At 49.7% G+C, this 27,929-nt stretch overlaps 1 protein-coding gene and 1 long non-coding RNA gene across 3 annotated transcripts in view; one reads left to right on the forward strand and one right to left on the reverse strand.

Moving 5' to 3' along the window:
• GRIK4 (glutamate ionotropic receptor kainate type subunit 4) overlaps nucleotides 1-27,929 on the forward strand; it is a 423,105-nt gene that overhangs the window by 366,068 nt on the left and 29,108 nt on the right. For both annotated transcript variants that reach the window (XM_072822392.1, XM_072822393.1), the window contains 2 exons: nucleotides 13,605-13,718; nucleotides 24,718-24,827. In XM_072822392.1, the coding sequence (XP_072678493.1) occupies nucleotides 13,605-13,718; nucleotides 24,718-24,827 (224 nt within the window). The remainder of the gene's footprint in view (nucleotides 1-13,604; nucleotides 13,719-24,717; nucleotides 24,828-27,929) is intronic.
• LOC140631130 (uncharacterized) lies at nucleotides 11,796-27,108 on the reverse strand. The gene is made up of 3 exons (XR_012028785.1): nucleotides 26,706-27,108; nucleotides 19,704-19,992; nucleotides 11,796-14,209 (listed from the first exon to the last, which is right to left on the reverse strand). It is a non-coding gene; the product is annotated as an uncharacterized lncRNA (long non-coding RNA).

The raw sequence follows: 27,929 nt of genomic DNA on the forward strand, positions 1-27,929 counted from the left end.
CAGCTATGGAAGCAGCCGAGGGCGACTGTTCTGCTCCACCCTTTCCAGGACCTGTGGAATTATTCCTTATCTTTTGCAGCCCTCAGATATGCTCCCCTGCTCGGTGACAAACTCCTGCTCCAGCTGTGTCGACATTTGCAATGTAGGCAGCGGAACAAAGGCCTCCATCTTTTAAAATGGCAGCATGTGGTCCATTCAGCGAATTTGGGCTGCTCAGAAAGACGCTGTCAACTCTTGCCAAATGGATCCCTTCTCCAAATCCAGGAGACATCTGGAGCAGACCTGCCATGTCCTGGATGATGGTTGAACAGAGGACTGGGGCCCTAGCTGGCAGCCGGAGTGGGGTGAACAGTGGGGCGCAGGCAAGAGCTCTAAACAGAGTAGGTGGGGTCCGATGTGTCAGTTGGTGCGAGTCTGGCCCAAAGTGAAGAGGAGTCAGCTGGAGCAAATCAGGTAGAGGGGTTCAGCCTTCAGAAACCCCCACCAGGCAGGGGGGTGCAGCCCCAGAGCAGAGGCCAGGTCCTGGGGCCTTCAAAGGGAATAGACCGAGGATGGAGGCAGGACACCAGAATCCGCAACTGCGTAACAACGGCAGTGAGCGTTTAGTGAGCAATGAGCATTTATTCTGGCTCAGGCCCCGTACAATAGCTCATTTAACCCTCACAACTCTATGGAATAGGAGCTGTTACCCTTCATACTTGGCTCAGAGAGGCTAAGTGAGCTGCCCAATGCCACATAGCTGTCAAGGGGCAGACTTAACCCAGGGTCCTCGGACAGCTGTCCGTCACAACACACTACAACAGCATCGCAGTTGAATCCGTGACAGATTGGTCCTCCCTCTCCCCTGGGTTTCAAGATCCACCTGGAGTGGGGGCTCCCTGGTGCTGGAAAGTGATTGCAGCTCCCAGCAAGGGAGGCCAGGTTTCTTCCCTGGAGCTTTGCCTGCGGTTCAGTGGACAAAGGGCTAGCCCCTCTGGAAGTTTCATAGCCTGTTCAGCTGTTTGGACCAGACGAGGGATCTAGACTTTTCTACATCCAGATGCAAATGCAAAACTAATTAAAACATCCAGCTGTTCCTTTCAGCCCTTTTAGAAGTCACCCAAATGCTTGCACAGAGATACACAGTAGACTTGCCTGCTAGACTGGCTTATGTTTCTTGGGTATATCAAGTCCCCAGACTGTGGCACAGTTGATGCAACCTCTGTAGCCCCTGCTGCGTGTATCTTCTGGGCTTTTCTCTCCCAAAGTGTCATCAAGGTGCTCTGTGTCAGGCTTGAGGGTAGCCATTCTCTCTTCTACTTGGGGCAAATCACTTAACTTAAAAAAAAAAAAAAGCATCCTAATTAAATATAAATATAGAAAATTACACAAATCTTAACAGTCACCCTGATGAACTGTCTCAAAGGGCTCATAGTTGTGTGATCACTACCCAGGTCAAGAAGTAACACCATTACTAGCACCCCGGAGGCCCCTTGTCCCTGTTCCGCCAACATGCCTCTTTTCTCTACATCTCCCCTTCCAGCCCAAAGGTAGCCATTATTTCCAAAGTAATCCACAGAACTCTGCTGAGCTTCATTCCCCAATTCTCTGAATTGGCTACTGCTGACCTGGCTAAATGTAGTTTGTGAAACTGGGGATGTCACATGAGCCATGGCAACAAGGTGGGACACCTCTCTGAAGTGGACCAAATGCACTCTGTCACCCAAGAAGAGTGACCAGAGGTTCTAGACGACTTTTTTTCACTCTCCTCCTCAAAAAAAAAATCTACAGGAATCCCTGAGAAAGTGCCCTGCTGCCCTTTGCAATGGTTTTGACTTGTGCGTGTACTGTAAGAGATGAGAAGGCAGCTGGGTGCTCCCTGAGTCCTGGATCTGATGGGTCAGATCATTGCTCACCCTTCCTGGTGCCATCGGGTAGCTCAGGGGCCAGTCTGAGGCAGGGCTGGGACCTCCCTCCTGGCGGGCAGGATTGTGAGGGATGGGCGAAGCCCTGGAGGGGACTTGTTAGCTTGGAGTAGAGAGAGGGCCGGTGCGGGGGGAGCTTCTGGAAGTTCAGCAGTGCTTCCAACAACTGGTGGCAGTTGGTTTCATCCCACAAAATCCATCCTAATCACAGGCTTGCGAATGACACCGGTTTTCATTACGAGCTGACAGGTAGAAAGTGAAATGAAAGAAAGATAGCACCGTGGGCTAGTGGTATTGTCACATTCCTCCAGCGGCAGAAGCCACTTGCCTGAGCCTGCCTGAACGTGCGCCTGGAACTCCGAGGCCCCGAGTAGATGTAGAACTGGTGTGGTCAGTGCAAGCCCTCTGCTTATAAAGTCAGAGCTGCGAGTTTATCCTCACGTGGGCCAGGGCAGCCGTGCTGGGTGGCAGGGCCCCACACTGTGCCCAGAACTTACCTGGCTTCTTTGGCAGCCAGCAGGATGGGAGACTGGCACAAGTGTGTAAACTTGCCAGTGCAAACTCAGTGCCTCTTGACACCTGGCCTGCTGGGACTTCATGGTCCTGTGGACTGGAGGGATTTGTCCATTTGGAGGGAAAGGGGTATTTGTATTAGAGATGAGCATATCATCCTGAAAATGTAAATAGGATTCTATTTTCTTAATTTGACATGAGATTGTTGGCAGGTCTTCAGAACGTAGGTGTGATGGTGAGGATGACAGTAGTGGTGACGCAGGGTGAGTAAGGAGAGCTCAGGCATCTCAGGGCTTCACGGCACACGTGTAACCCGCCTGGGCCCAGCTCTCAGTACTATTCTCTCTTCACATCCCAACCACATGAACACCGTGACACGTGTATAATATACATCAGTTTTTCCAATTACGGGGTTTCTTTGCATTCTCTCAAAACCTGCACTGATGTTTTTGAAACAATATTGTTTTACATAAAATCAAAGTTGCTCCTTTAACATGAAACCAACAAGTAAAATATTAGCTGATGTTTCTGTAGCATCTCATCTTCTGGGCACTGTTCCAGAGCTTCTCATGTATTCATTCATTTGGTCCTCGCACCATACCTATGAAGTGTGTGTTATTACTGTCCCCATTTTCCAGAAGGGGAGCCTGAGGTACAGAGAGGTTAGGTAACTTGCCTAAGATGATGTGGCTGGTGAGTGGCAAGGTCGGCCCTGGAGTGTGTGCTCGTAGTCGAAACACAACTACAATACTGTTCCCCCAGCTCAGAGTGAAGGCAAGAGAATAATAAGTAGGAACTGAGCTCCTACTTTCTTTGATTCGCCTCTTCATTCATCAGATGTGTATCGGGCACCTGCCACATACCAGGCACTGTTCTAGGCTCTGGAGATACAGGTGGATGCAACGAAGCACAGGCTCCTGCCCCCTGGAGCTTGCATTCTAGACAATAAAGAGCTAAGGGAATACCTAAAGAAGACAATTCAGCATCATGATTTTTGCTGTGAAGAGGATAAAACAGGATAATAAGACAGAGAGTGTCAGGGAGAGAGGTCCTTTAGAAGGGCGCACAGGGAAGGCTGCTCTGAGATCTGAACTGTGGGAAGAAGCCAGCCTATAGCCAAGGCCAAGGCCAGGGCGGAGCTCTTTGGCCAGTGGATGGGGCAGGTGTGAAGATGCAGATGAACCTGCGGTGCTGGAGGAGCAGGATGCAGGCCGGCACGGCTGGTGCGTGGCGGGTGGGCAGCAGGGCACGATGCCTGTGGGCCGTGGTCAGAAATTACAGTTGGCCCTTAAATGATATGGGTTTGAACTGCGTGGGTCCACTCATACACAGATATTTTTTCCTATAAATACAGTACAGTATTGTAATACACAACAATGTACTTTCTCTTCCTTAGGATTTTAACAATTTTTCTCCAGCTGACTCTATTGTGAGAATACAGTAGAGAATACACATAACATGCAAAATAGGTGTTAATCGACTATTGATGTTATCCGTAAGGCTTCCGGTCAACAATAGGCTATTAGTAACGTTTTGGGGGAGTCAAATGTTATACCTAGATTTTCGGCTGTGCAGGGGGGTCAGTATCCTTACCGCTGCGTTGTTCTAGGGGCAGCCTGCACTGCTCGTAACCTGGGAAGTCTCCATGGGTTCTTTCCTGGGGTCCATGCACACCCAAGGGTCTGAGGATAGCTTTAAGAGAGTCCATAAACTTAGAAGGGACAAATTTGCACCTATCTTTTCCTAAATTTAAACTGAAATGTGTTATTTCCTTCCGTTGTGCACGTGGGTAACAAATCGTGGTGGTATTTTAACCATCCCTGTGATATCATCACTGGTGGTGTCAACGTACTGTTGCCCTTAGCCCACCTCTAGCTCTTGTTATGTCTCACAGAAATGTAAAAATATTTTGACAACCGTATTTCTGCGTAATATGGTTATGCAGTACAGCACGTGGAATAGACATCTTTAAACATTTCTGAAGAAGGGGTGAATGGACCTCACCGGAGTACGAAAAGGGCATAAAAAAAAGATTAAGAACTCAATACAGAATAGAACAGCATAAGCTGCTTTAGTTTCTCAAAAGCCTCCTCTGGCTATAGTCGGAAGAGGCAGGACCACACCTGAGCTCCATTTACATAAGCTATTATTTTTAATCCTCCCAGCAACCATAAAATGCATTATTTTGCCCATGTTAGTGAGGAGGAGACGGAAGCCCAGACTTGAGGTAATTGGCTCAGCTGGTGAATGGCAGGCCTGGGATTTAAACACACATCTATCTGACCCCGAAGGGCAAGAGGGTCCATGGCCTGTGAATGGGAGACTGTGACAAGAGGTCAAAGGTAAGCCACATTTGCTGGGACCCCCGTGCCCCGCCACTTCACCTGTGGATGAACTGCCAACCCTGTCTTCCTTTAAACCTGGTTCTGTCCTGAAATCTGCCCACACAGGCCTATAATGCAGCCCTGAGCCGAGCCAACTAAATATTTCATGGGGATTTTCATTTAACTCTAAAGAAATTCATCCAGCCCTGAGTAGACTGTCACTTCGAGAAATAGCACCGAGGAGCCCTTGGACCAATGAACGACATTGCCACTTCCCCAGGAATGCTAATGCTCCTCTGGACCTCTGCTCCCCGAGCATTACTGAGGGTGGACTCAGCCCAGTGAGCACTGATAAATCCCACAAATTTGGGTTTATATTGCTTTGTGAAAGCGGGGATCAGGGCCTCCCTCTGAACAGGGAGTAGGCCTTCTTTGGGGCCTGGATCCTGGCTGGGTTGGTGTGTGCGTGCGTGCACACGAGTGTGAGATAGGTAACTAACTGGGAGCTATTCTCTATTCCCTTATCCTTGTTCCCATATCCTGGCCTGAAAGAAGAGAGGGGTGGTGGGGCCAGCATTCCGTGTCCCCAGTGGATGAGGACACCAGACCGTCTGCAGGGGCCACGTGAGCCCCGAGAGTGAGTTTATCCTTGGCCCCAGAGCCAGAGAAGCAGGAAGACAGCTGCGGCAGGAGAGCAGATGTGCGCACTTCTCGGGCTTATTATTAGGAAGGCCTAAATGACGACTTTTGCTGAGGCTCCAGCCAGGAGTGGGAGTGAGCCTCCCTGTCTCCTTCAGATCCTGCTGCCGCTGCGCCTGGTGACCTCAGTGAGTCATGGCGAGTTCCCTGGGCATCTCACTAGGCAGGGGTGGAGGTGGGCGGGAGAAAGGCACCCAGCAGGTAAATCGATCAAAAGACAGGAAGTAAGCAGATAATCTAATTTGAAATGGGCTGAGCTGCAGATGTTAATCTGCTCCACTGCGCCGCAGGAAAGCACTGTGGGGCCGGTGAGAGCCTGGAAGCAGCTCCATGGAGCCAGTCCTTCCTCTTCTCTCTGGCCCCTGGGCCCGGTGTGGGCCTGTCCTCACCACCCCTGATCCCTGTGCTTTCCGGGGGAGGATGAACGCCTCTCCCCTGACGGCCTCCCGTAAGCACAGGGCACCTGTGTGCAGTTACAGGGGATGAGGCCTGGGAGGGCGTCAGGGGGAAAAGGAGCCCTTTGGCAGGGATGCCGGGCACTGAGGCTTCCCTAGGCTGGAGGATGCTGATGGCATCTGACCACGTCTGCATCGTGACCTGAATCTGGTCCTGACATTCTGACTTCCTGATAAAATCCTTCCTGTGTACAGGCATGGAAGGAATCCTTCCTGTGTCAGACATCAGCCTTGCTCTGCTGTCAGCGAGAAGGGGCGCGAGGGTAGGCCGTGTTGATGGGATCCCGCACTGTTGGCTGCGCTGGTTGTCCATCAGGGACTCACTGTGTGCCCACTTTGGGAAATGCCTGTGAAAGTGCAGCCATCAAAAGCCAAGACCTGAGGCTACCTGTGGGTCTGAAGCCAGCTTTCCCCATGTCCTAGCTCCGTGTACTTGAGCAAGTTACTCACTTCTCTGGGCCTCAGTATCCTTGTAAAACATGGCCAATGGCTATTTTGAAATGCTGCGCACATTATTTTAAAGATCTCGTCTATACTCTACCGGGGAGCTAGGATGGGCGTGTGAATGTCCACCGCAGTACTAACAGGGAGGGCTAGCGTTTATGGAGTTCTTCTGTGCCAGGTCTAGGCTTTGCGTGGCTTGCTCATTTGATTCCCAGAGAGGCTCCATGAAGGTGGGAACTGTTGTCGTGCCCACTTTTTAGAAGAAGAAACTGAGGCACAGAGAAGGTAAGTCCAGAGCTTACATACGGCTAGTTAAGTACAGAGTTGGAGTATGAGCCCCGGCCCTTGGTTCCAATCCAAGGCCATATGTGGCATATGCCCCTTGAGTGGTATAAGCGGTGTCTTATCACGTTAGTGATTCAGCAGAGGTAGGGCTCATTCTTGGGAAGGTGATAGAAGTTTTTGCAGACGAGGGAAACTGTGAATGGACCTGGAAGACAGGTGGTGCTGCGGGTTGGACCTTCTAGGTGGAGGACACTGCACTGTCGGGTGTGCTTGGGTCAACGGAGTTCGGTGGGAGGTGAGGCTGAAGTCACAGGAGTGCACGAGGGCTAACAAGGGGAGGGAGGATCATGGATAATTCTCCAAGAGGGAGGACAGGTATAGTTGTCATGGTGTAAAAGTTAATTATTTTTAGAAAAATGAGGGTGACCCTTTCTTGCCTCTCTTTAATCTTTTTTTTTTTTTTTTTTTCCACTAGAGCCAATTGAATTTGTTAAGTGTTCAGGACACAGTCTCTGAAGCCAAACTGCCCAGGTTTGAATTCTGGTTCTGCCACTTACCTACTGTGCAACCGTGGGCCAGTTCCTTAACCTCTCTGAGCCTCACTTTCCTGACCTGTAAAATGGGGGTAATAATAGTAACTTTCCTCATTAGGCACCTTGTGAGCACTGAGATAACAAGGATCAAGTGCTTAGTCCAGGCCCTGATGCACAGGAAGGGCCATAGGTGTTAGCCAGGTTAGTGTTACAAATCTTGTAGGCCATCCACTGCTTAAAATATTCAGGGCCATCCGATTGCTCTTCATCGTGTTGCCTCTCCCGCCTGCCTCTCCAGCCTCATCTTACAGCATGCTCTGCAGCCCCATGTCCTCCAGCCACTCTGGCTCTCTTCCAGCCCCTGGAATGCTCCAACCTTCCTTCTGCCTCAGGGCCTTGGCACATGCTGTCCCTTCCCCTGGGAGTGCTCACCGCAGACCTTCTCACAGGTAACTCCTGTTCAGACAACTGCATGTCACCTTGGGAAAGCCACCACGGGCCTCCCAGACTCTGTCAACGCCCTCCTCTACCTTCTCATGTGCCTTATATGACCCCTTTATGAAACCTATTTCAGCCATAATTTTACAAACATTTTCTCTGACAGTCGGTGATTGTCCACCCCCTCCACCGGAGCATAAGCCCTCTGCCATCGGAGGCCATGCCTGTGTGTCAGCACCTTGTCCGCTGCCTGGGGCAGGGTGGAGAGTCAGTAATGAGGGGTGCTGAGTTCTGCGCACTGTCCCTGCCCACCCCGAGAGCCCACGCTCAAGGTGGGGTACCCCAGGACACAGCACTTACCAGGGGCTCTGTGAGCTCAGTGGTCCCACGTCATCCTCAGCCAGAGCCTAATGTGCGTTACCCTCCGTGGCGAGCCAGGCTTGGTGGACTCGGAGCTCCTTCCCACCCAGGTGTCTGTGCGTTTATTCCAGCTCCCGTTCTCGCAGCCTTAGGCTGGCCTTGCTTGGAATTCCGCAAGCCTTCTCACTATACGGGGGATCTCCAGAGACAATTACCTGGGAATGAAGGTTTCCAGGAAAGCTCAGTACAGCCTGAGTCTGTGTAGCATTTTCTCATTCCAACTATAGCCTCCCAACGCTTTCCAGAGTTAAGTAACACAATTACAGAGTTAAATAAATGACAGCAACGAGTGCAAGGCACTATGGGGCCTGAGTGGCAGGTGAAATAAAGTGTGTGCAGGTGGGACTTGCAAAGGGGCAGGGAAGCTGCTGGCTTGGAGGAGCAGCTGCCCTCCCCAGGGGGCAGGGGGCTGGGGACATAGGGGTCGGCGGGGGTGGGGGGGGTGGGGGGGCTGTAAAAAAAAAGCCAGAGAGAAAAAATCTGGAAGCTGATCACAGCACGGTGGATCCGAGCATTCAAAGGAAGCTGGGGAGGTCATTTAATCTGCTGTCCCCAAGGGAGAATCACGTAACGAGGAAGAGACTGTGGGAAATGACTGGGTTTGGTCTCAAGCTGGGTGTCAGTTTTTTCCTTGAGTTTTCTAAGCGATGGGACAGGATGGAGCCTAAGAGGGTCCTTGTGTGAATCTTCGGAGACAGGCAGTCACGCCGAGGAGGCGCATCGTGTTAGCCCAGCTCTGTGCATGTCCTGGGTCACCTGGGAAGGACCACCAGGGGCCAAGGGTCCAGGGGCCCCTGACCTACACGGAGGTTAGAATAGGCCTGGCTGCCCTTCCGACATCCCAAGATACTGTCTCCAGAGGCCCCTGTTGAGGTTAGCATCCTAACGGCAAACGTGTACTGGGAACTTACCTTGAACCAGGGCCCGTGCTCGGCACGTACAAGCATCATCTCATTCAGTGCCTCAGCCATTCTAGGAGGTAGGCCCTATTATATCCCCACTTTATAGATGAGCAAACTGAGGCTTAGGGAACTTAAGGGACTTGCCTAAAGTCTGTGCGTGCTCAAAGTCCAGATTGGTCTGTCCCACCCCGAAGGCTTGAGCCGCAGCCACCCATTTAGCTGCCTCCACAGCCCCTCCCAGGCCTAGCAGAACTCTGCAGCGTGTTGGGTTTAGAGGGCCCTTCCACATCCATCATCTCTCTTGACTCTCACATGACAATGACGGGCATGCATTGCCCGCACCATTATAGCCCAGTAAAGTGAGCCCCAGAGAGGCCGTGGGCTATGGGCATGTGGTCCTTTGTCCTGTCGCATCCTCTCTTTAGCTTGGCTCTGTGCAAGGGAGGGCTGCTGGGCAGGGGAGGCTGGGCCAGGCCACTGGAGGTGCTGGGGTGCCGCCCAGGGGATGGGAGAGCATTTTGCCCAAAAGGGGGCAGCAGCTCTCCAAAAGAGGAGAAAGACAGAAGGGGGCTTTGTTCCCTTCAGACTGTCCAGGATCCTGTGCTGCCATCAGACGCCATCGGGGGTAGTGGCGTTCTCGTTCTCGGGGAGGCGCGACTCAGGCGGATGCAGACTGGAGCCCTGCTGTGAATTTGCGGCCTTCTTCCCAGCCAGGCCTCAGCTCCCAGGAGAAGAGCGGCAGCCACGCTGAGCCTCCAGGCTTTGATGGCAACGGTGCCAGTTGCATGACCCCTATTAAACTCCATGAGGCAAAGGATAGTATGTTTTGGAAGTCACCTCCAGGCTGGCTCCAGCCTGCCCTCCCCTTGTAAATTCCACAAACATCCAGGAGATAAAAGAGGGGGATCTCTCCGAGGCAGAGCATGCAGCTCTTCAAAGAACACTTTCAATCGAAAATGGGGAGGAGAGAGGTCTTTCTCTCGGAGGGAATGTATTTATATGCCCCTGTAGGTGTGCATGCGCGTGCACACACACACGCACACACACCCAAGACCAGGAACACACCATGATGCATACAGAACTCCCTGCCAGGTCTCTTTGACCAGCCCTCCTTCCCTTCCTCTGGCTCTGGGGCTCCCCACCTTTTCTGGTTTCCCAGACCTGCTGTCCAGATGGCGTTGGACCTTCCTGACTTCTCTGGATTTCTTTCCCTAAAATAAAATGTCCCTGTCCGCTGCTGCTCTTTGCTGACTGGTCTGAGAGTTTTTCCCTCCTCAACCGTTCCAGGGCATTCAGTTTTACTGACCACCATCGTCTTCTTGAGCAAACTAAGGGGCCCTTGGAAGTGAGCGCTACCTCTTCTCGCCAAACAAAATGAAAAGTGTGGGGTTTGGGAGCTGGAAAGGAGAGTGTAGAGGGCATTTGGTTGCACCACTCTACCCTACAGGGGGGATGACCCTTCAGCCGGGAGAATGGAGACACTTGCCCACGGTCCCCGTGAGTTTGTGGCCTGGCTGCGACAGGAGCCAGGTTTTCTGATGTCCTGTCTACCTGCCCTTTTCTGCCGGAGAGACGCAGAAAGGCAGGGATGAGCCTGCAGCGTGCCCACACTTCCCTCCTTCCCCTACACCAACAGTTGCTAACATTCCTACACTCCCAGCCCCCTTTGGTTGTTTGTTTGGTTTCACGGCATATTATCTCCTCATCTAAGACTGCTTTATAGCATAATGTCTTTTTAACTAAGGTGAAATAAAATGAATGCACGTCTTTTGGAATAACCCGATCCCAAGAGGTTGTCGCTAATACTTCGGGGTGCACTGAAGCCAAGGTAGATAATTACTATTCTATACTGAGTTGATTAAATAGGAAAAAACAACCACCACCAAACCGCCATGGTTTCTTTGAGCTTGCCACTGCTTTTTCCCCTCTCGTCCCACCTTCCCTGCTTCCCCTGCCCCCAACTTACTCTTGAGAGGGGGTCAAAAGAAAGAGGGACCAGCTGGTGGCAATGAGTCAGCAGTGTTCACATGAGGCAGTGGTTGGTTCTGCTTGGCCCAGTTTGGGAAGCGTCTCTCTGTGAGTAGACAGAGATGCTCTGTCTGGACCTGGGGAACACACTCTCCTGGATGTGTGATCATTCTGCACGCACCCAGAAAGGGTCCCCCAGGGCGCTGTCCATTTCTAGCATTCTCTCCATATGGAAGGTTTTACCAGAATATCACTCTTGGCCAACTTTGATAAACCTGTGATTACCAAATTTCAATCCAAAGTCTGCCCTTTATGGAGGAAAGCTGTTGGTGAGGAAAAGAAGCTTGGGGGTAGAGTTGTTGAAGGTGGTTAATTTGGGGGGGATACATGTTTTTCAATAACCAGAGAAAGGACTGGAAGCTGTGTTTACCTTTGCCCATTTTATCAGTTTTGGTTTTTCTCCTCTTTTCTTCAATTCCTTCAGTCCAACCCAGTTGACTCTCGCCTCCCCCCCCCCCCCCCAAGCTTTGCACAGGGCTCGGCTGCCGATGGGCTGGAAATCCACACACATGGGACCGGCACTGCATCTGCTGGGCCTTTGTGCTTGATTGATTTCTGTTGCTTTACACCTGTGCTCTCGAGCGAGCGGAACTCAAGTCAGTGCCACTGTCGCCGAGGGGCTGAGGTTCTGAAAGGCCCAAGCAGCCCTCCAAAGAGCCCCCCGGATGAGAGCATTAACAATCTTCTAATCAAACTTCATTTTTTAATCTCAAGGGTTGATTCACTTGATAGCAGTAATCAGCGCTCTCTTGGAGAAATATAGAAAGAGCACAATGAGGCATTCACATTTTTCATTTTTTATTAAAAATCTCTTACATCTGCACCCGAGCTTCTTTTATTTAAACCTGGTCTCACTTTATGAGGCCCTGAGTTCGTTAACCTATCCCGGGTCACGTGGCTGCTCTGGAGGACGGAGCATGGATCTGGAGTAGAGGCTCAGGGTTGAAATACAGAAGAGACTGACCTTTGCCAGTAGATGTATCCATCCTGTACACAGATCGCAAATTCCCTTGTGTGCAAAATGAGGGTCAGCGTGTCTATCTTTATTTTCTTTGCAGCGATTGATAAAGAATCGTGTACGTGTGTGTATGTGCGTGCGCCCATTCAGAGCTGCTAGGGCTGTTTGCAGATTGTCGGACACGTCACTTTTCCTCATTTCTTTCTTCCTCTCTTCCACCAGCTGACTCACCAGAATTAAAAGAAGGAGTTAAGCTGAAATGGGAATGAGTGGAGGCCAGTCTGGGATGCACACCTAGGTTATAAAACATGGCTCTTCACTATTAGCAGGAGTCAGAATCACCGGGGCGGCTTATTACCAATACAGATGCCCGTGTCCTGCCAGCAGAGTCTGATCCAGGGGGCCTAGGATGTGACTCGAGAATTCACATTTTAATCAGCTTCCCAGGTGATTCTGATGCAAGAGGTCAGAGACTAGATATTGAGAATCCCTGTTAGAGAATTGCTGGGCAGGGGGCCTAGCACTGTGTTCACCTCACATCCTTGGTTTAAGGACAAAGTCAAGGACATCTTAGGTTAATGAGTTGGTGAGAGCGGAACTACACGCCAGTTCTGGGATTTTCCCCTTTGTGCCATGTACAGGAGAACAGACCGATAGAAGTGAGTTTGCTTTGACATAGGATGGGTTTTTTTTTTTTAAGATATTATTTATTTGAGAGAGAAAGCATGTGTGTGAGGGAGAGAGAGCACAAGCGGGGAGAGCTGCAGGCAGAGGCAGAGGGAGAAGCAGACTCCCCGCTGAGCAGGGAGCCCAGGACCCTGGGATCACAGCCTGAGTCAAAGGCAGATGCTCAACCACTGAGCCACCCAGTGCCCCCACAGGATGGGTTTAAATTAGATACAAGGAAGAGCTGTCAAGCAAAGAGAAGTACTGAGGAAGCCTACAGCATCTTCTTCCTAGAAGGCTTTAATTCAGACTCTCAGCAGATGTGGACACCTGAGGTGCAATGTAGAGGCCTAGAGAAAGGACGGAAAGGTCTTCAGAACAATTTCTGGTGACATTTGCATGGAGGGCCAGAGACCCTTCTTGTAGTTCTTTGGCACCTGAATTTTAACCTTGGCAGCAACATAAGCGGCCAGTGGTCCAGGAAGCGCGAGATCCAGTCCCAGCTCAGACAAGGATAGGCTCTGTGACATTGGGGCCACCTGTTCAATTTCTTGGTTGTGTTAGATTGTGTCTCAGTTCCATGGTTGCATCTTCTTTTCCTTTCCCCGTAACTCCCCCCACAACGGCTCTTCTACAACCTCACAACGCTGTCAAGTTCCGTTGACTGAGCAAATTAAGAAGTTGAATTTAGAAACTACTTAATGCTGAGAATCCAGCAACCTATGTGCCAGTCCATGCACACACACCCCCACTCTTGGGGTTTTGAGTCTGTCTCTGAAGACTCCCTAGTGATCCCCTCTGCTTTTTGTGCTTATTGATGTATTTAGAGGGGTCTGACCTTACATGTGCCTGAGTTACAGCTTCATGAGTGATTGTTTGGACCTGAGATGGATCGTGATGACCTAGAGTCACTCCCCACGCAGAGAAGCCGGACCAGAGTGACATCTCCTCAGTAGTGACAACGTCTGGCCACAAGTCCCTCTACCTGCATCTCACCTGGCCACCCCACTGATGGGCTCTCTCTATCCCTTTCAGAAAGCAGACCTGGCCGTGGCAGGCCTCACCATTACTGCTGAGCGGGAGAAGGTGATTGATTTCTCCAAGCCATTCATGACTCTGGGAATTAGCATTCTTTACCGAGTTCATATGGTAAGAGACTTATTTTATAAGCATTTATGTCATTAAAGTTATTTACATGCAAACACTGAGTTATATGGTAATAATGAATGACTCACGGAAATATTTAGATTTCAAGACTTAAATGCAAATGAGCCAGGCTATTTTTTCCCCCATCAGCTGCACGGACTTGCAAACAAGAAGAATGGAAAAGTCACACTTCTGGGCTTTCCAGTAAAAATTGCTTCTGCCTCACTGAATAGGGATGGTCAAGAGCTCAACCCCTGGTGCGTAGTGTGGTGGTGAGTGGCCCTCTTGGTCACTCTGCTTCCTCCTAGGGACAGGATCCCCAGTCCAGATAGGTCACCCCAGCATTTTCAAGGGCTTCGCTGACTTCTGGATGCACCTCTGTTCACTCCGAGCATTGCATCTAGTGAGAGAACGCAGACTCCTTCCTTTCTGGGTTACCCATACTCGTGAAGAAATAATGTCACTTATATCTGGCCTGTCTCCTTTTCTGCATCCTTAAAATAAAAAAGAGAGAGAGAGAAAGACTTCTCTGGTTAGGTTGGCTAGAGTGAGTGTCTAAGTGAGTTTGTGAAGGCACACCAATGGGCAGTAGAGGATGGACCTGATGATGCACTGGCTGTTGGGGGGGAACATCAGGAGGGAACGCTGGCTGTGCCTCATTCACAAAGTGGATAATAGGTGTGCTGCCAGCATGTAGTTGACTGTGATTTTCCTTACTGAACCAGAAGAGCCTTCTTCTCATCCTTTTACCAAACTGACTCTAAGTGCACAGCTATTATATGGATTTTCCCAATGCTTAGGTCACCCTAGGTGTCCAAGGTCACACTAACATAGTGTTTTCCAGGATGTTACCTGGCTCCACAAGGCTGCCTAACAGGGAAGGAATCAAGAACTCATCCCACGGGCCTGCTGAGGAAGTGACCTTCTACTTCTGACCCCTTCCCAGGCCCCAAATCCCAGCCCCAGAGAAAGGGTGTTGTCTGTATTCACAGTCCCAGCCTGGGCTCACGTAGCAGGGTGCTAGGGCATCAGGAACTGTGGCCCATTCCTATAAGAGGGAAGGTCTCCTTGTCATGGAGCCTGTTCCAGCAGCTCAGAGGGGCGCTGTCTTGTGCCGGACCTCAGTATCCATCAGGATCACTGCCTGGCTTGGAAAAGGAGGTCACATCATCTAGAAGAAGAAGCATGGAAATCCCAAGCTCCCCAGGCTAAAACAGAAAGCAATGTGAAGATTTGGTCATCGTACACGCTGTCATTTTTGTGTCCATCTTGTGAAGTAAGGGGGATAGCGAGTGATTCCCCCACTCCTCTTTATCACCATGATGAAAGCTCCCGTTCATTGAGAGCCTCCTATGTGCCAGACGCTCTTTCAGGCACCTGTGATGATGTGGACTATTCCTAAGGGTTGAATTGGCCCCTCAAAAGACATGATGAAGTTCTAAAGCCCCAGGACCTGTGAATGTGACTGTATTTGGAAATAGGGTCTTTGCAGATATAATCCAACTGAGGTCATACTGGAGTAGGGTAGGCCCTAAATCCAATAGCTGATGTCTTTATAAAAAGATGGAAATGTAGACACGGGGGAGAAGACCATGGGAATTTGGAGACAGATTGGAATGGTGTAGCTACAAGCCAAGAAGTGCCAAGGCTTGCCAGCAACCACCAGAAGCTAGAAGTGACAGGAGGGATCCTCCCTTAAAACCTTCAGAGGAAGCATGGCCCTGCTGACACCTGGATTTTTAATCCTAGCCTCCAAACTATAAGACAGTATGATCCTGTTGTTTTAAGCCACCCAGTTTGTGGTATTTTGTTATAGCAGCCCCAGGACACTGATGCACTTGTGTTGTTCTTATAAGTAAGTGAAAGAGCAGAGTTCAAAGCCAGGAATGGTGTGACTGGAGCATGTGCTCTCTCTCTGACAGCAGGTTGCCCCCCCTCATTTGTGTGATCATTGGGTAACTTGTCCTAGAAAGCATTCGTATGCACCTTTTCCCATTTGGTCCTTAGGACTGTTCTTTGAGAAAAGGGAGGGTATTATAATTCTCATCTGACAGGTAAGGAAACTAAAGTCACACTTGGAACCAATACAGGGCTGAGCCTGGAAGCCAGGTATCCTCACTCTTAGGACTTCTTGTCATCCTTACGCCCGTCTGTGCTCCTTAGGTGATTTTCTAGCCAGCACTTGAGCCCACCTCACCCCACTCCTGCAACTGAGCCCTGAGGCAGCATCCCAAAGAAATAGGGACATAGAACCTTTTTCCAAACTATGTCGCTATGGCCAGGCTATACAACTAGGTTCTGGCCTTGATTTATTGATTTTTTTTTTATTGGAGTTCAATTTGCCAACATATAGCATAACACCTGATATATTGATTAATGCCAAGGACACTAGAGCCCCACTCATGACCTGATGGACCACGAGGCATCATGTAACTGAGGGCACCTGATCCCAAGTGTTCCTACTCACTGCCCGGGAACATCTACTGCTAGGCTACCCTCACCACCCAGGACACCACTAGCCGGAATATCAACTCGGGCCAGAACCAAACTCCCACTCACCAATCCTCTAGACATCCTTCATTGGATTGCTGGCCAGATGTTACCTACCACCACAAACCTATGACTGTATTAGTTCTTGGGATGTGAAGTTTTATGTATCAGCTTGCCGAAGCTATGGGACCCAGATGTTTGGTCAATTGCCAGCCTAAATAGTCTGTGAAAGTATTCTGTAGATGTGATTAACAGTGATGATCAGTTGACTTCAAGTAAAGGAAGAGATTAATTAATTAATTAATCAAGGAGATTACCCTTGATAATGTGGGTGGGCCTCATCCAATCGGTTGAAGGCCTTAAGTGCAAAAACTGGTTTCCTGGAGCAGAAGAAATTGTGCCTCAAGACTATCACTTAAGAAATCCTGCCTGAGTTTCCAGCTTGCTTTATAGATTTTGGCCTTACTGCTCCCACAATGGCATGAGCCAATCCCTTCAAATAAATCTGTTTGCACACACACACGTATCCTACGAGTTCTGTCTCTCTGGAGAATCCTAACTGATATGATTCCCCTTTCTGGTCAGGATTCCTCCCCTCTTCCAGCCTCCACACTGAGGCACTAGCATGCCACATGGCTGCTCAGATCTGATTTATAACAGGGGGCCAAGCTGAGTAAAAATTGAGTGCTGGCATGAACAGCTTACAGTAAGCAGAACTGACAGTTTATGCATTTATTCAACAAATATTTATTGAGTGCATTCTGTGTGTGAGGCAGTATGCTTAGAAAGTACGAAAAAGTCAGCTGGAGAGAGAACAATCTTGAATCAATGAAACTGGGGGAGACCTGGAGAAAATAGGTTTGAGGTGAACATTGCCCTCTCTGAAATGTCTGTACCGAGTTGACAGAAACAGCTAATGCCAGAGGATGGCCCAGCGGTGTTCACCACAAAAGCCTCGGTCTAAAATTACATAGAGAAGCTATCTCTGATACAGTCGTGTTTCGTTAACAAAATTAAAGTTGAGTCCTGGGTGTTTATTATTTTGTGAATTTTTCTCAAGTTGATAGTTTGATCTGTGAATGAAAGTATGATTAATTTCATTTCGTTTATAATCTAGAATAAACCTAGAATCCGTATCTTAATTCTATATCTGAGGTCACCGGAGTCATGAGTGATTATGATCACAATGTGAGCATCTGGTGATAATGAAGCCTGTGCGCAAAGGTTAAAATAATTAACCCAAAGTATAATTACCTATTTTGAAAATACTGCAAGACCCCCCTGAAATATAGTAAAGGGGAGGTGGGTATGTGCCTGAAGTCTAGAGACCATCAGAAATGATGTGTGAATTTCCAGCAGTCTGGGATTACCTAGGGATTTTCATAACCGTGAGATCACCAGGACCCGATGATGTAGTGTTTTCCTTCTTCTCTGGGGGTATAATCTCTGTTTCCACTCAGGCATCTCTAGGACCAAAATCAGAAGACTGTTTCACTCTTTGGGCTACCTACACCCTGCCACGTAGAAGCTGGCTGAGAATTCTGGCTTTGGCATTCGCTACCGTTGATCCCTCCCACTTTCTAAAACTCTCTCGGTTCCTGGGGTCCAGGTCATTGTTTCTTCCACTCTGATTGTTGCCCCTCCGGCATTTCTGTTGACCCGTCTCTCTCTCTGCCTGCCCTGTGAATGACCCAAACCCATTTCCCTTCTCTCTCTGACAGCTGTCTGCCTGGGTAATCTCACCCGCTGCCAAATCTGTAAATCCAACCCTGGCCACTCCCCCTGAATTCTAGAAGCGTATTTCTAACAGGTGACTAGACATCACCAGGCTATCTCATGGGCGCCTCAAATACAGTGTCACAAACTGTATTCAGCAAAGTCCTTCCTCCTCTCTTCTGCTCCACTCACATGATGGCATCTCCATCCAGTCACCTGAGCTGCCCTTCACTTCTCTTACCCCACATGTCCAGTTGGTCAGCTCACTTCCTAAATCATTCTCAAGCATGCTCTCCACCCCCACTGGATCTACCTTGGTTCAGGCTCTCCTTATCTCTGCCCTGAACTGCTGCCATTCTGATGGCCTGTATCCTCCTCGAGGTCAGGGTGTTTTTCATCCAGTACTGTATCCCCATTAAAGGGCCACAGCCATTGCTAGCATTCACTAAGAAGCAGTAGAGAGAAAATTCTGGAGCCAGACCTGACACGTACTTGCTGCATGTCCCCCGTGTCTCAGTTTTCTCATCTGTGACAAGAGGTTGTCATGCAAATTTAATGAGGATCCATAAATACATAAGTAACGCACTTACGACAGTGCCTGACCTATGCACAATAAAGCATTAGGTTGTTTTTTTTTAATTTTTTTTTTAATTTTTTTATTTATTTATGATAGTCACAGAGAGAGAGAGGCACAGAGACACAGGCAGAGGGAGAAGCAGGTTCCATGCACCGGGAGCCCGATGTGGGATTCGATCCTGGGTCTCCAGGATCGCGCCCTGGGCCAAAGGCAGGCGCCAAACCGCTGCGCCACCCAGGGATCCGAAGCATTAGGTTTTATATTTTGTAAATGTATGCAACTTGCTGAGAATTAAAGTTTTTTAGTTTACTGTCGCCTTTTTTTTTTTTTTTACAAATGAAATCACATCAGGCTCCTACTTAAAAATCACTTGCTGCCTATCACTTACAAGACCAAGTCCATCCTTGGCATGGAGAATAAAGCCTATCTTTCCTGTTCCACTTCCAGCTCCTGGCTACAGGCATCTTGACTCCATATTGCTCACTGCTTCAGCATCGTGCTGGCCTCTTCCTGTCTCCTTATTGGTTTGTACCTGTCTTCCTGCCTCTCAACCATGTATTAAATTAATGTATTAAACTCCTCCCTAGCCTTCAATACCCAGCTCAAATGGCACTTGTTATTCAATGTGACTTCCCTGGGTGGAGCTGATTGCTTCTTTCCCCAAGCAGATGCCCTCTGCCCACACCTCCAGTATAGCATGTATATACTGCATTGCACTATTCTTGATCTTTCTCCCTAAGTGGATCCTAGTGGGAGATATATTGAGGAGAAGGTATCCTCCTGTCAGGCTGTAAACTTTTGTGGTACAATTTTTGGCATGGAAATGTGATCATCCTAAATAGGTGGTATTTGCTTCATAATTATGGGAAGAAGAAAGGTGGGGGGGGCAGGATGAGGGAGGTGCCCTGTGGTCCTGTGGACAGTGAGCATCACTTTCCTTCTTGGCTCCTGATTGAGCCCCAGGAGCCTGGCTTCTGTCCCAAGGCCTCATATCCCAGGCAGCAGGATGAGTGACCTAAATAGATTTATTGTTTTCTTTCTGGTCTTGATCCTAGTGATCTTCAGAACAAGAAGAGATGGGGGGGGGGCATATGTTTCAGGAAGCCCAGGTACATCTTCTGCTCCAGGCCTGCACGGCTGCCACTAGGACGCATTACTCCCTCCCTACCAATGCCTGCATATCCCACATACAGTGTAGTACCCACCTGAGAAAGCACTGAAATCCCTGGCTGGGGCCAGATGAGCTTCCAGACCACACATAAAGGGTCCAGTCTTTAGAATCTGGGTACTTATTAAGTCTGAGTACCCCTGTTGCTCCAAAGATGGTAATGAAATAACAGGACATCTGAAGTTCAAGACTCTCTTGATTTCCTTGGCACATCAGCTCATTCATTCTTACTGAGAAGTTCTGTTTGTACTGTGGCAGTAGAGCCCCAGGGGCATCTGCACTCAGGGGTTTTATGACACTGAGGCATACCGTGAGCTCTCCGAAATCTGTGTGAATGGAGGAGAGACAAGCACAAGAAAACAAAAACATTCATATTTAACATTAGAGTATATCGTGTAGATTTGCTCTCTTTCTTTCTGCGGCAGCAATTTGCCTAATGATGTTTTGCTCAGATTAATATCGAAGTAAGTTTGTATTCCTCAAGCGCACACTGACTGTTGTAGCAAGACATCAACCAAGTGTGCCAGAAGCCAACCTGAGATTTGACATTTGGCACATATAGCCCCCAAATGGGTAATTACATTTTAAAAATTCAGTGTTGACATATTCAAGGAGGTTGGGTATACGTCCAGGATGTTTGTGTGTTGACTAACATCTGTCTGGCATCTCTTTATTTACAAAGCACTTTCGCATAGAGTCTCTGCTTTAATACAGCAATCCCCCGAGGCAGGTAGTGTGGTTCCCATTTTACACAGAAGAATGCTCAGGCTAGCGGTGGCTAGCGGTGCCATGGAAAGAAGAGAGAGCACGATGATGGAGGTGGCATTGAGCTCAAGTTTCTGGTCCCCAAGTCCATACACTTCCAACAACTCATCTTGGTGGTATAGTTAGTTGTATTTCTCTGTGTCAAGGCCATGACTCAGGGGAACTTTCTAGATCCTTTCTAATCCGAGGATACTATCTCTACTATACTGTCCTAGCTCAAATAGTGTCCCAAGCCAGCCAGCACACCTAAGACTGCCTGGAAAATATGACTTTACTATTTCCCCCCATGTCCTGCTCCACCTTTGATTAACAAATGAGAATGTCTTATAGTCTGTTCTTCTCTTCTTAACTCTTAGCTAGAGTCTTCTGTCAAGAAAAAAAAAAAGCAGACAGTGATTAAAAAGTGAGAGAGACATAAATGCCAGCATTAAATTAATGCCCAGCATTTTCGCGGGATATATTACCCGTTTTTTCAAGAAGGTCTGTTTCATTTCAGAAAGGCTGCCTAGAAAAATGGAGAACAATGCTAAGTAAACCAGTGAATCATTTCTAATATGCTTAATACTCTACTATAAGGAAACAGAAAATGAGCAGAGTTCTACTCCTTAAGGCTAAGTAACGCGATAGCCCATAACGTGGAAGTATGGTTTCCTGGATGTGTCGTCATTTTAGTATTAGTCATTTATTGAGCACTCCTATCTCAAGAAGCTCCAGGTGTTTTATCAGCATTACTATAGTAACTCTCACATTCTCCTTCATGTTGTTGGTGGGCTTCCATTCTGGAAGATGGCAATGGCACCCAGAGAAGTTGAGTGGCTTTATCAACTGAGTGCTGGAATCACTCAGCAAGTCAAAGTCCATGCCGGGATTAGAATTTAAATCTCCTCATACTAGATTTCCAACCAGCAGAGTGAAAATAGATATGCTAGCGTGTGAGTTACATAGGCAACAAACTCATGTGGGTGTTTTATGTGAGGAGGAATTAATTGCTTGCTTCTTTTTCCCTCTTGGCTTCAGAGGTTGGAACTATCATCGGAAGAGTCATTGTAGGGGCACGTGGGTGGCTCAGTGGTTGAGCGTCTGCCTTTGGCTCAGGTTGTGGTCCTGGGATCAAGTCCCGCATCAGGCTCCCTGCATGGAGCCTGCTTCTCTCTCTCTCTCTCTCTCTCTCTCTCTCTCTCTCTGTGTGTGTCTCTCATGAAGAAATAAATAAAATCTTGTTCTTCTTTTTTTTTAAAAGACAGTCTATTGTAGACACACAGAGGAAAGCTACCCGTGGTTTCCTGGGGTGGGACAGGAAGAAATCATCTTCTTCTGCTACTTCTAGAAGGTGAAATGGACAATGTCTTCTTTTATCTCTTCAGCCCTAAAGAGTATTTTATTGACTATCAACCACTGTTGGGAGTTTAAAGAAACCTCTGAACCTTGCCATTTAGTTCTCAAGACTGGCAAGACCTCATGGAGGACAGGAGGAGCCTTTGTCTTTGGCTCTGCAGGAGAGGAGAAGGGTTCCAAGGAAGGTAGAAAGTCGGTGTCATTAGTTTGTGTGGTGTCACCACGAAGGAAACAGTGACTAAGGTGCGCAGCCCATCAATGGACACAGGAGAACCCTCCACACATCTGACCCACTCTGTCAATGAAGTCACAATTGGAAAGGCTGAGGTGGAACTGAGGTTGGAATCACTAGCTCAATCAGTGAAGCATTTATCTGGCTCTTGGTTTCATCATAGGTCATGACCTCAGGGTTGTGGGATCAAGCCCCATGTCAGGCTCTGCACTCAGCACAGAGTCCGCTTGAGATTCTTGCTCTCTCCCTCTTCCCCTCCCTACTGCTCACTTGTGCAGGCATGCACTCTCTCTCCAATAAATAAATAACTTTTTTTAAAACGCCAAGGAACTAGTTAAATTTTGGTGCCATCTGATCATCAGCTCCATCTGCAGAACTTGGCCTGTCCTGGATGTTTGGGGCATAGACTATATATATATAGTCTACCAATTATCTACCTTCAAAGTGGTTGTAGCCACCAGAAGGAACTGTCCCGACTTGCAGTCAACAGGACATGTATAAATCAATATAAATGCCTATAAATACAGCAGTCAAAATAAATGATGACGGGTATAAATAATGCTTTACAGTCCTTGAAGGAGTTGAGATAGAGTAGGTTGGAATTCTGCTGGCATGGGGGAGAAGGCGTGAGATTAATTAGGGAATTTATTGGAGCAAGTTGCAAAGATAAAAAGTAGAAGAAGACGCGGTGCAGCAGCCATCCGAATGAAGGAGAGGTGGCGTGTCTATGGCGCAGCTTGACGAATGAGCACCAGAGAAATTGAAGCCATCGCCAATGATTTGAGCAAGGCACTTAACCTCCCCGGGTCTCAGTTCCTCCATCTGTCAATATAGAGAACTGGGTATTGAAATCAAAAGAACATAGTGAAACATTTTGAGTCCTTCAGAAAGAAAGTATCACCATCATATATCCTCTGGGTTAAGGAAAATCTGGTATTTGGAAGAAATGTCTGTGGCATATGACACCTGATTTGCCCCCCAAGCACCAGTAACTCAGACGTCTTTGGGGAAGGAAGCAATCTGAAAAGCATCCGCATAGAAAAAAATAGTAGGAGTTCAGAGCCTGCAAATAACATACTTCTCTTTGACATCATAGAAACAGCCTGGGCTCAGCCCTAGCCAAGGCAGTATAAGCCCAGACCCAAATCTCAAATAACTGCCCACTCCTTGCTCTTTTGGTTGGCGTCAGTCAATCACCAGTAGAATCAGATGTTTCCCTGCCAACGTGACTGATAACGTTTCCAGCGGAGCTGTGTTTATGTCTTGATCCTTGTTTGTGTGATGTTCTGTGTTTTATAACTTCAGTCTCCAGGATTTTTTCCCACGACTGTGCATCATTCCTTATCACCCATAACCAAATATGGCAGCTTTAAATAGTGCTGTCATTTTCTTCAATTCACTCGTTGTGATATAATCAGGTATAGATTTCTGACATTGAGCATCTAATGGGGTTTCAGATTCAGAAAGCAACAATGAAAGATTATTTTTTTTCCCCCTGGGTAAGACACGGAGTGAAATAGTCGTGAGTGACAGGGCACTAGGATTCACGTCCATTTGCCCTGAGAAACGGTGGGATGCGGAAGGATGGAGAGAAGAGCTGGAGAGAGCAGGCCGTATGTGGAGGGGGCTCCAGCTGGTTGGTGATTTAGGCTCAGAGTTTCCAGACCACCCTGTTTTGTGAAAGAAGCCAGAAATTTGGATTTTTATATAAAATCTCCCAATCATTTTACGTTAGCAACGAATACAATGCAGGCTAAACAGGCAAGATGTGTGAGGGCTGTCTGTATAAGCCACCAGTGTGTCCCCGTTGATCTCAGGTGGCTCCAGCCAAGGCCAGAGAAGGGCGTGCACTTGCCCAAGAGCACACAACCGTGGACAGAGTGGGTTAGTGAACTCCATCCTGCTCATTCCATTTCACTTTCCTCCAGAAAATGTCTGAGGGCTTGATGCCTAGGCTCCTGCTCCTGGCTCCATCCTTTGGTTCCCATGACTCTGGCCAGGCACCCCCCACCCCTGCACTGGGGGACAGACCATGTTTCCCCACAACATGATGGCACGAGCCCTGAGCTTTGTGTCAGAAGACGTGCATTGGAGCCCCAGCTCTCCTGCTTACTGGCTGTGCGAACTTGGACACATCTCTCGACTGCCCTAGGCTCTCGGTTTCTTCACTAGTAAAATGAAAATAATAATCTGCCTCATGGCACCGTGTTGAGGTTTATGTGAGAAATCTCACTGTGTGTGATCACCCTGCAAAGAAAAAAAACCAAGGCGCCTGGAACGTTAGTTAGCATCCTCGTGAGAAGGACGTGAGTGTCTAAGAGCCGTGCTGCATACTCCACCGCCCGGACACCAGTGGCTCTAAGGTGCCCCTGGGCATCACCACACCGTCCCCAGGGTGGGGTGGGGGTGGGGGCACACAGGGCAGCGCCTAAGGGGCTCTGCTCGCTTGCCCAGCACCAAGCCTCCTTCAACCTAGGAAGTGAGGTGGCCCCAGCTGTCCCTTTGTTTGGGTGCTGCGATCAGGGCTGGCTAGGTGTCAGAGCAGCCCCTCTGCACCTTCAGCCCAGGGCCATTTAAACCAGTCACCCAGACCCCGGGGGGCCAGGCCATCTGGGGCCAGACCCACACCCCCGAACCTACTCTGGCCCTCCCCGGCCTGCCCAGGGGCCATCCTGGCTGAGTGGGTACGGTGAATCTGGTTTTTTGTCTTCATTTCCAGGGACGCAAACCTGGCTATTTCTCCTTCCTGGACCCATTTTCTCCGGGCGTCTGGCTCTTCATGCTTCTAGCCTATCTGGCCGTCAGCTGCGTCCTCTTCCTAGTGGCTCGGTGAGCTCTCCCCTTCCCTGTCCTCACACCGCCACCTCGCGTCCACCTCTGAGAACTGCATGGGAGGGGTGGGGTGGGGCGCTGGAGGGGTGGGTTCAGAAGACCTTGGGGCCCCCCTGGGGGAGGGGGGGGACAGGGACTTGGGACCCACCTGCTCTCTGCCCTACCTGGTCCCCCTCCTGCGCACACGCTCCTTACCATGCACAGGTGCAGACAGACCGGCCTGAATTTACTTCTCTACCCCCTGCCTCTTCCCCATCCCGTTCCCCAACCTCTGGGCCCCTGCTTGTGTGGGGTCCTTGGGAGACAGAGGAGAGGGAGGAGGGTGGCAGGAAGACCACTCTGAGCACTGTGCGTTTGGCTGCCCTGGCATGGGACCTTGCCAGGATCTGCCAGAGTGCTGAGTGACAAGGACCAGAGGCCTCAGCAGCCTGGGCAAGGGAGAAGGTTTCCTCTGAAGGGGGCCTGGCCCAACCCCAGCCCGGATCTGCCAGGGAAAATACAGCTGCCTTGTTGGATGGGAACCATGGAGGGTGGCACAGGACAGGGGGGCGGGATGGAACGAGGCATCTGCAAGTCGTGTTGAGACAACTGGTCCAGATCAGGGCTGGGGAACAATTAAGCCCTCCCTTCCCCCGGGAAACAGAAACTGTCCCTGGGCCTAAAGAAGAACCTCGGGGCTTCCCGTGGCCGCCGCCTCCCATCAGTATGCATGGAAGGGGGTCGTCTCTCTCTGAGGCTGGGCCACCGGGTCACCCGGGCTTCAGGAGAGCCGGCTTACTGTCCAGACACAGAACAAGCCCTCGTGGGTCGGGGTCACACATACAGAATCCCCGCAGCCTGCTCTGTGTTCAGCAGACCGTAGTGGAGGACCAGAAAGGGCTGTGGCTTGGGAGCAGAGGACCGCAGGATGAGCTTCAAGAGAGCTGGCAGGGACTCGGTTCTAGACGTCTCCATAGCAGTCCCCTTTGCCTCGGGGCCACAGTGGTGGGCCCAGATGATTCCCACCTGTCCCACCTCTGCGGAGCGAGGTCTTCCCCATGAGCGTGTCTGCCCAATGGCTCAAGGAGAGCGTGTGCTCTCTCTAGTTAGACCACGGAACCCCAGGGAACCACGAGGTGCCTAGCCCACAGGGCAGCTCCCAGCCGGCCCAGGGAGCATCATACCACCCAGTCTGTGCCTCTTCCAGTGGAGGTCAGAGCCAAGCTCAGGGAAGTCAGCTGAGCCCATGAGATCCAGCCAAACAGAACAAGGCCTTGCTTACAAGCTGGTAGTCTTCAGAGGCTGCTGTGTGTACTGCTCAGGTGCCACCTACCCCCTTGGGCCTGCAGGCATTGCCACTGTCAAGTATCTGTTGTCAGTGACAACAGGCGAGACACGCAGGAGGCTGGCACGCTCTATGACACTTTCCCTCCCCACTTTCCCCGCACTGTCTGCTGCTGCTTTTAGGAAGCTGCCTGCCTGAGCCCTGGCTCCACTGCTCGGTAATTCCCTCTTGCCCTCTTTGATTGAGCCCCGGCGTGTAGCTAGGCACAGCTCTTGAGGGACCTCGAGGGCCCTGGACATGGTCTGAGGGCTTGGTTCCTAGATAGACAGACACACAAGCCTGCTTCACCGTGCCTGCCGCAGCCTGAAGCTTTCCCACTGGCCCTGGGGCCCTAAACAGCCCTTCTTCCCTGCTCTACACACACACACACACATACACACACACACAGCCCCCCACCCCAAATCCAGCATTAACAAAAGGATTAACCGAGAAAAGGCCACCTATGTATATCTATATGTCTATATATCTATATCTACATTATATCACACACACATACACATATATATATACATATATATATATAATATGTGAATCTAGGATAATTTACCTACCTCAGGTAGCTACTGGTTTTCAAACAGGGTTCCATGGGGTATGAAGGCTCCTGGGAGGTGCCAGAGACTTTGGAGGAGTGGTAAAGAGGCTGGGCAGCCAGAGCTCAGGGGCCTCAACTCATCTTCATCCAGACCAGCTCCACTTTTTATCTCTTGATCTATGGTACTTCTGGGTAAGATTTTGGAGGGGAAAAACTGTTTGGAAACCATTCAGCTAAGGCAGCCGTTCCCAAGCCGGCTGATATCAGAGTCACACAGGGAGCTTGTAAAAATTTGAATTCCCAGATCTGAGCCTCTCTCAGCACCTCTAGGGCCGGGGCCGGGGAATCTGTATCTTTGAAGCTCACTTCCAAGAGCTTGTAGGCTTGGAAACCACCGAGGACAAGCCAGCTCGGTAGGCCACAGAGAGAAGGAGCCCATCTCAGGACACGGGCCAACGATGACACACTGCCGTCATATTCAGGAACGAGAGGCGGCAGTGGAGATGTGGGCGAGCCACTGTAGAACAACAGGTCTGGAACAACAGACTAGGCCGAGGGGAGGGTCGGGAAGACCGGAGATGAGCATAGCAGCGTGTGAGCACCCGGTGCCTGCCCTGCTCGCCACACACCCATACACCTCTCTCTCATCAGAGCTGGGAGGCTTCGCGTGGTGACAGGCCAGGGGCGCTGAACAGAGGAGGGAAGGCGTGTGTCTGGTGGGCAGGAAGAAAGGACATTCTGGACATCAGAGAGGGACAGCAGGAGGGAGGGGTGGGGAGCTTAGAGCAGCCCTTCTCAACCCTTACCTGAGGAGCCTTAAAAAACACAAACGCCCAGGCCCCTCCTGGACAAATGAAACCAGAACCTCTGGGGGTGGCATCGTGTCGTCAGCATTGCTTTAAGAGCTCCCAGGTGAGTGAAACACAAACAGCATTGAGACCCACAGCCCAAGCGAGTGTCTAGGCCAGTGTTTCTCAGTGTGGACCCTGGGCCGGGGGACCTCAACATCACCAAAGAAGCTCCAGATTCATAGACCTCACACAGACCTTCCTGAATCAGAAGCTTCAGGCACTGAGCCCAGCAGTCTGTGTTTTAACAAACCTCCTTGGGGATTCTGACTGAGGCTAAAAGTTTGAGAACCACTGTTCTAGGCTGAGGATTCTCACACTGGTTCCGTGGAGCCCTCGGATCCCTCCGTGACCACTTTCAGGGCCTGAGGGTGGCAGAAGATGCCGTTTCATGG

This window comes from Canis lupus, chromosome 3 (genome assembly GCF_048164855.1).
Source record: "Canis lupus baileyi chromosome 3, mCanLup2.hap1, whole genome shotgun sequence".
In the NCBI taxonomy this organism is placed as follows: Eukaryota; Metazoa; Chordata; class Mammalia; order Carnivora; family Canidae; genus Canis; species Canis lupus.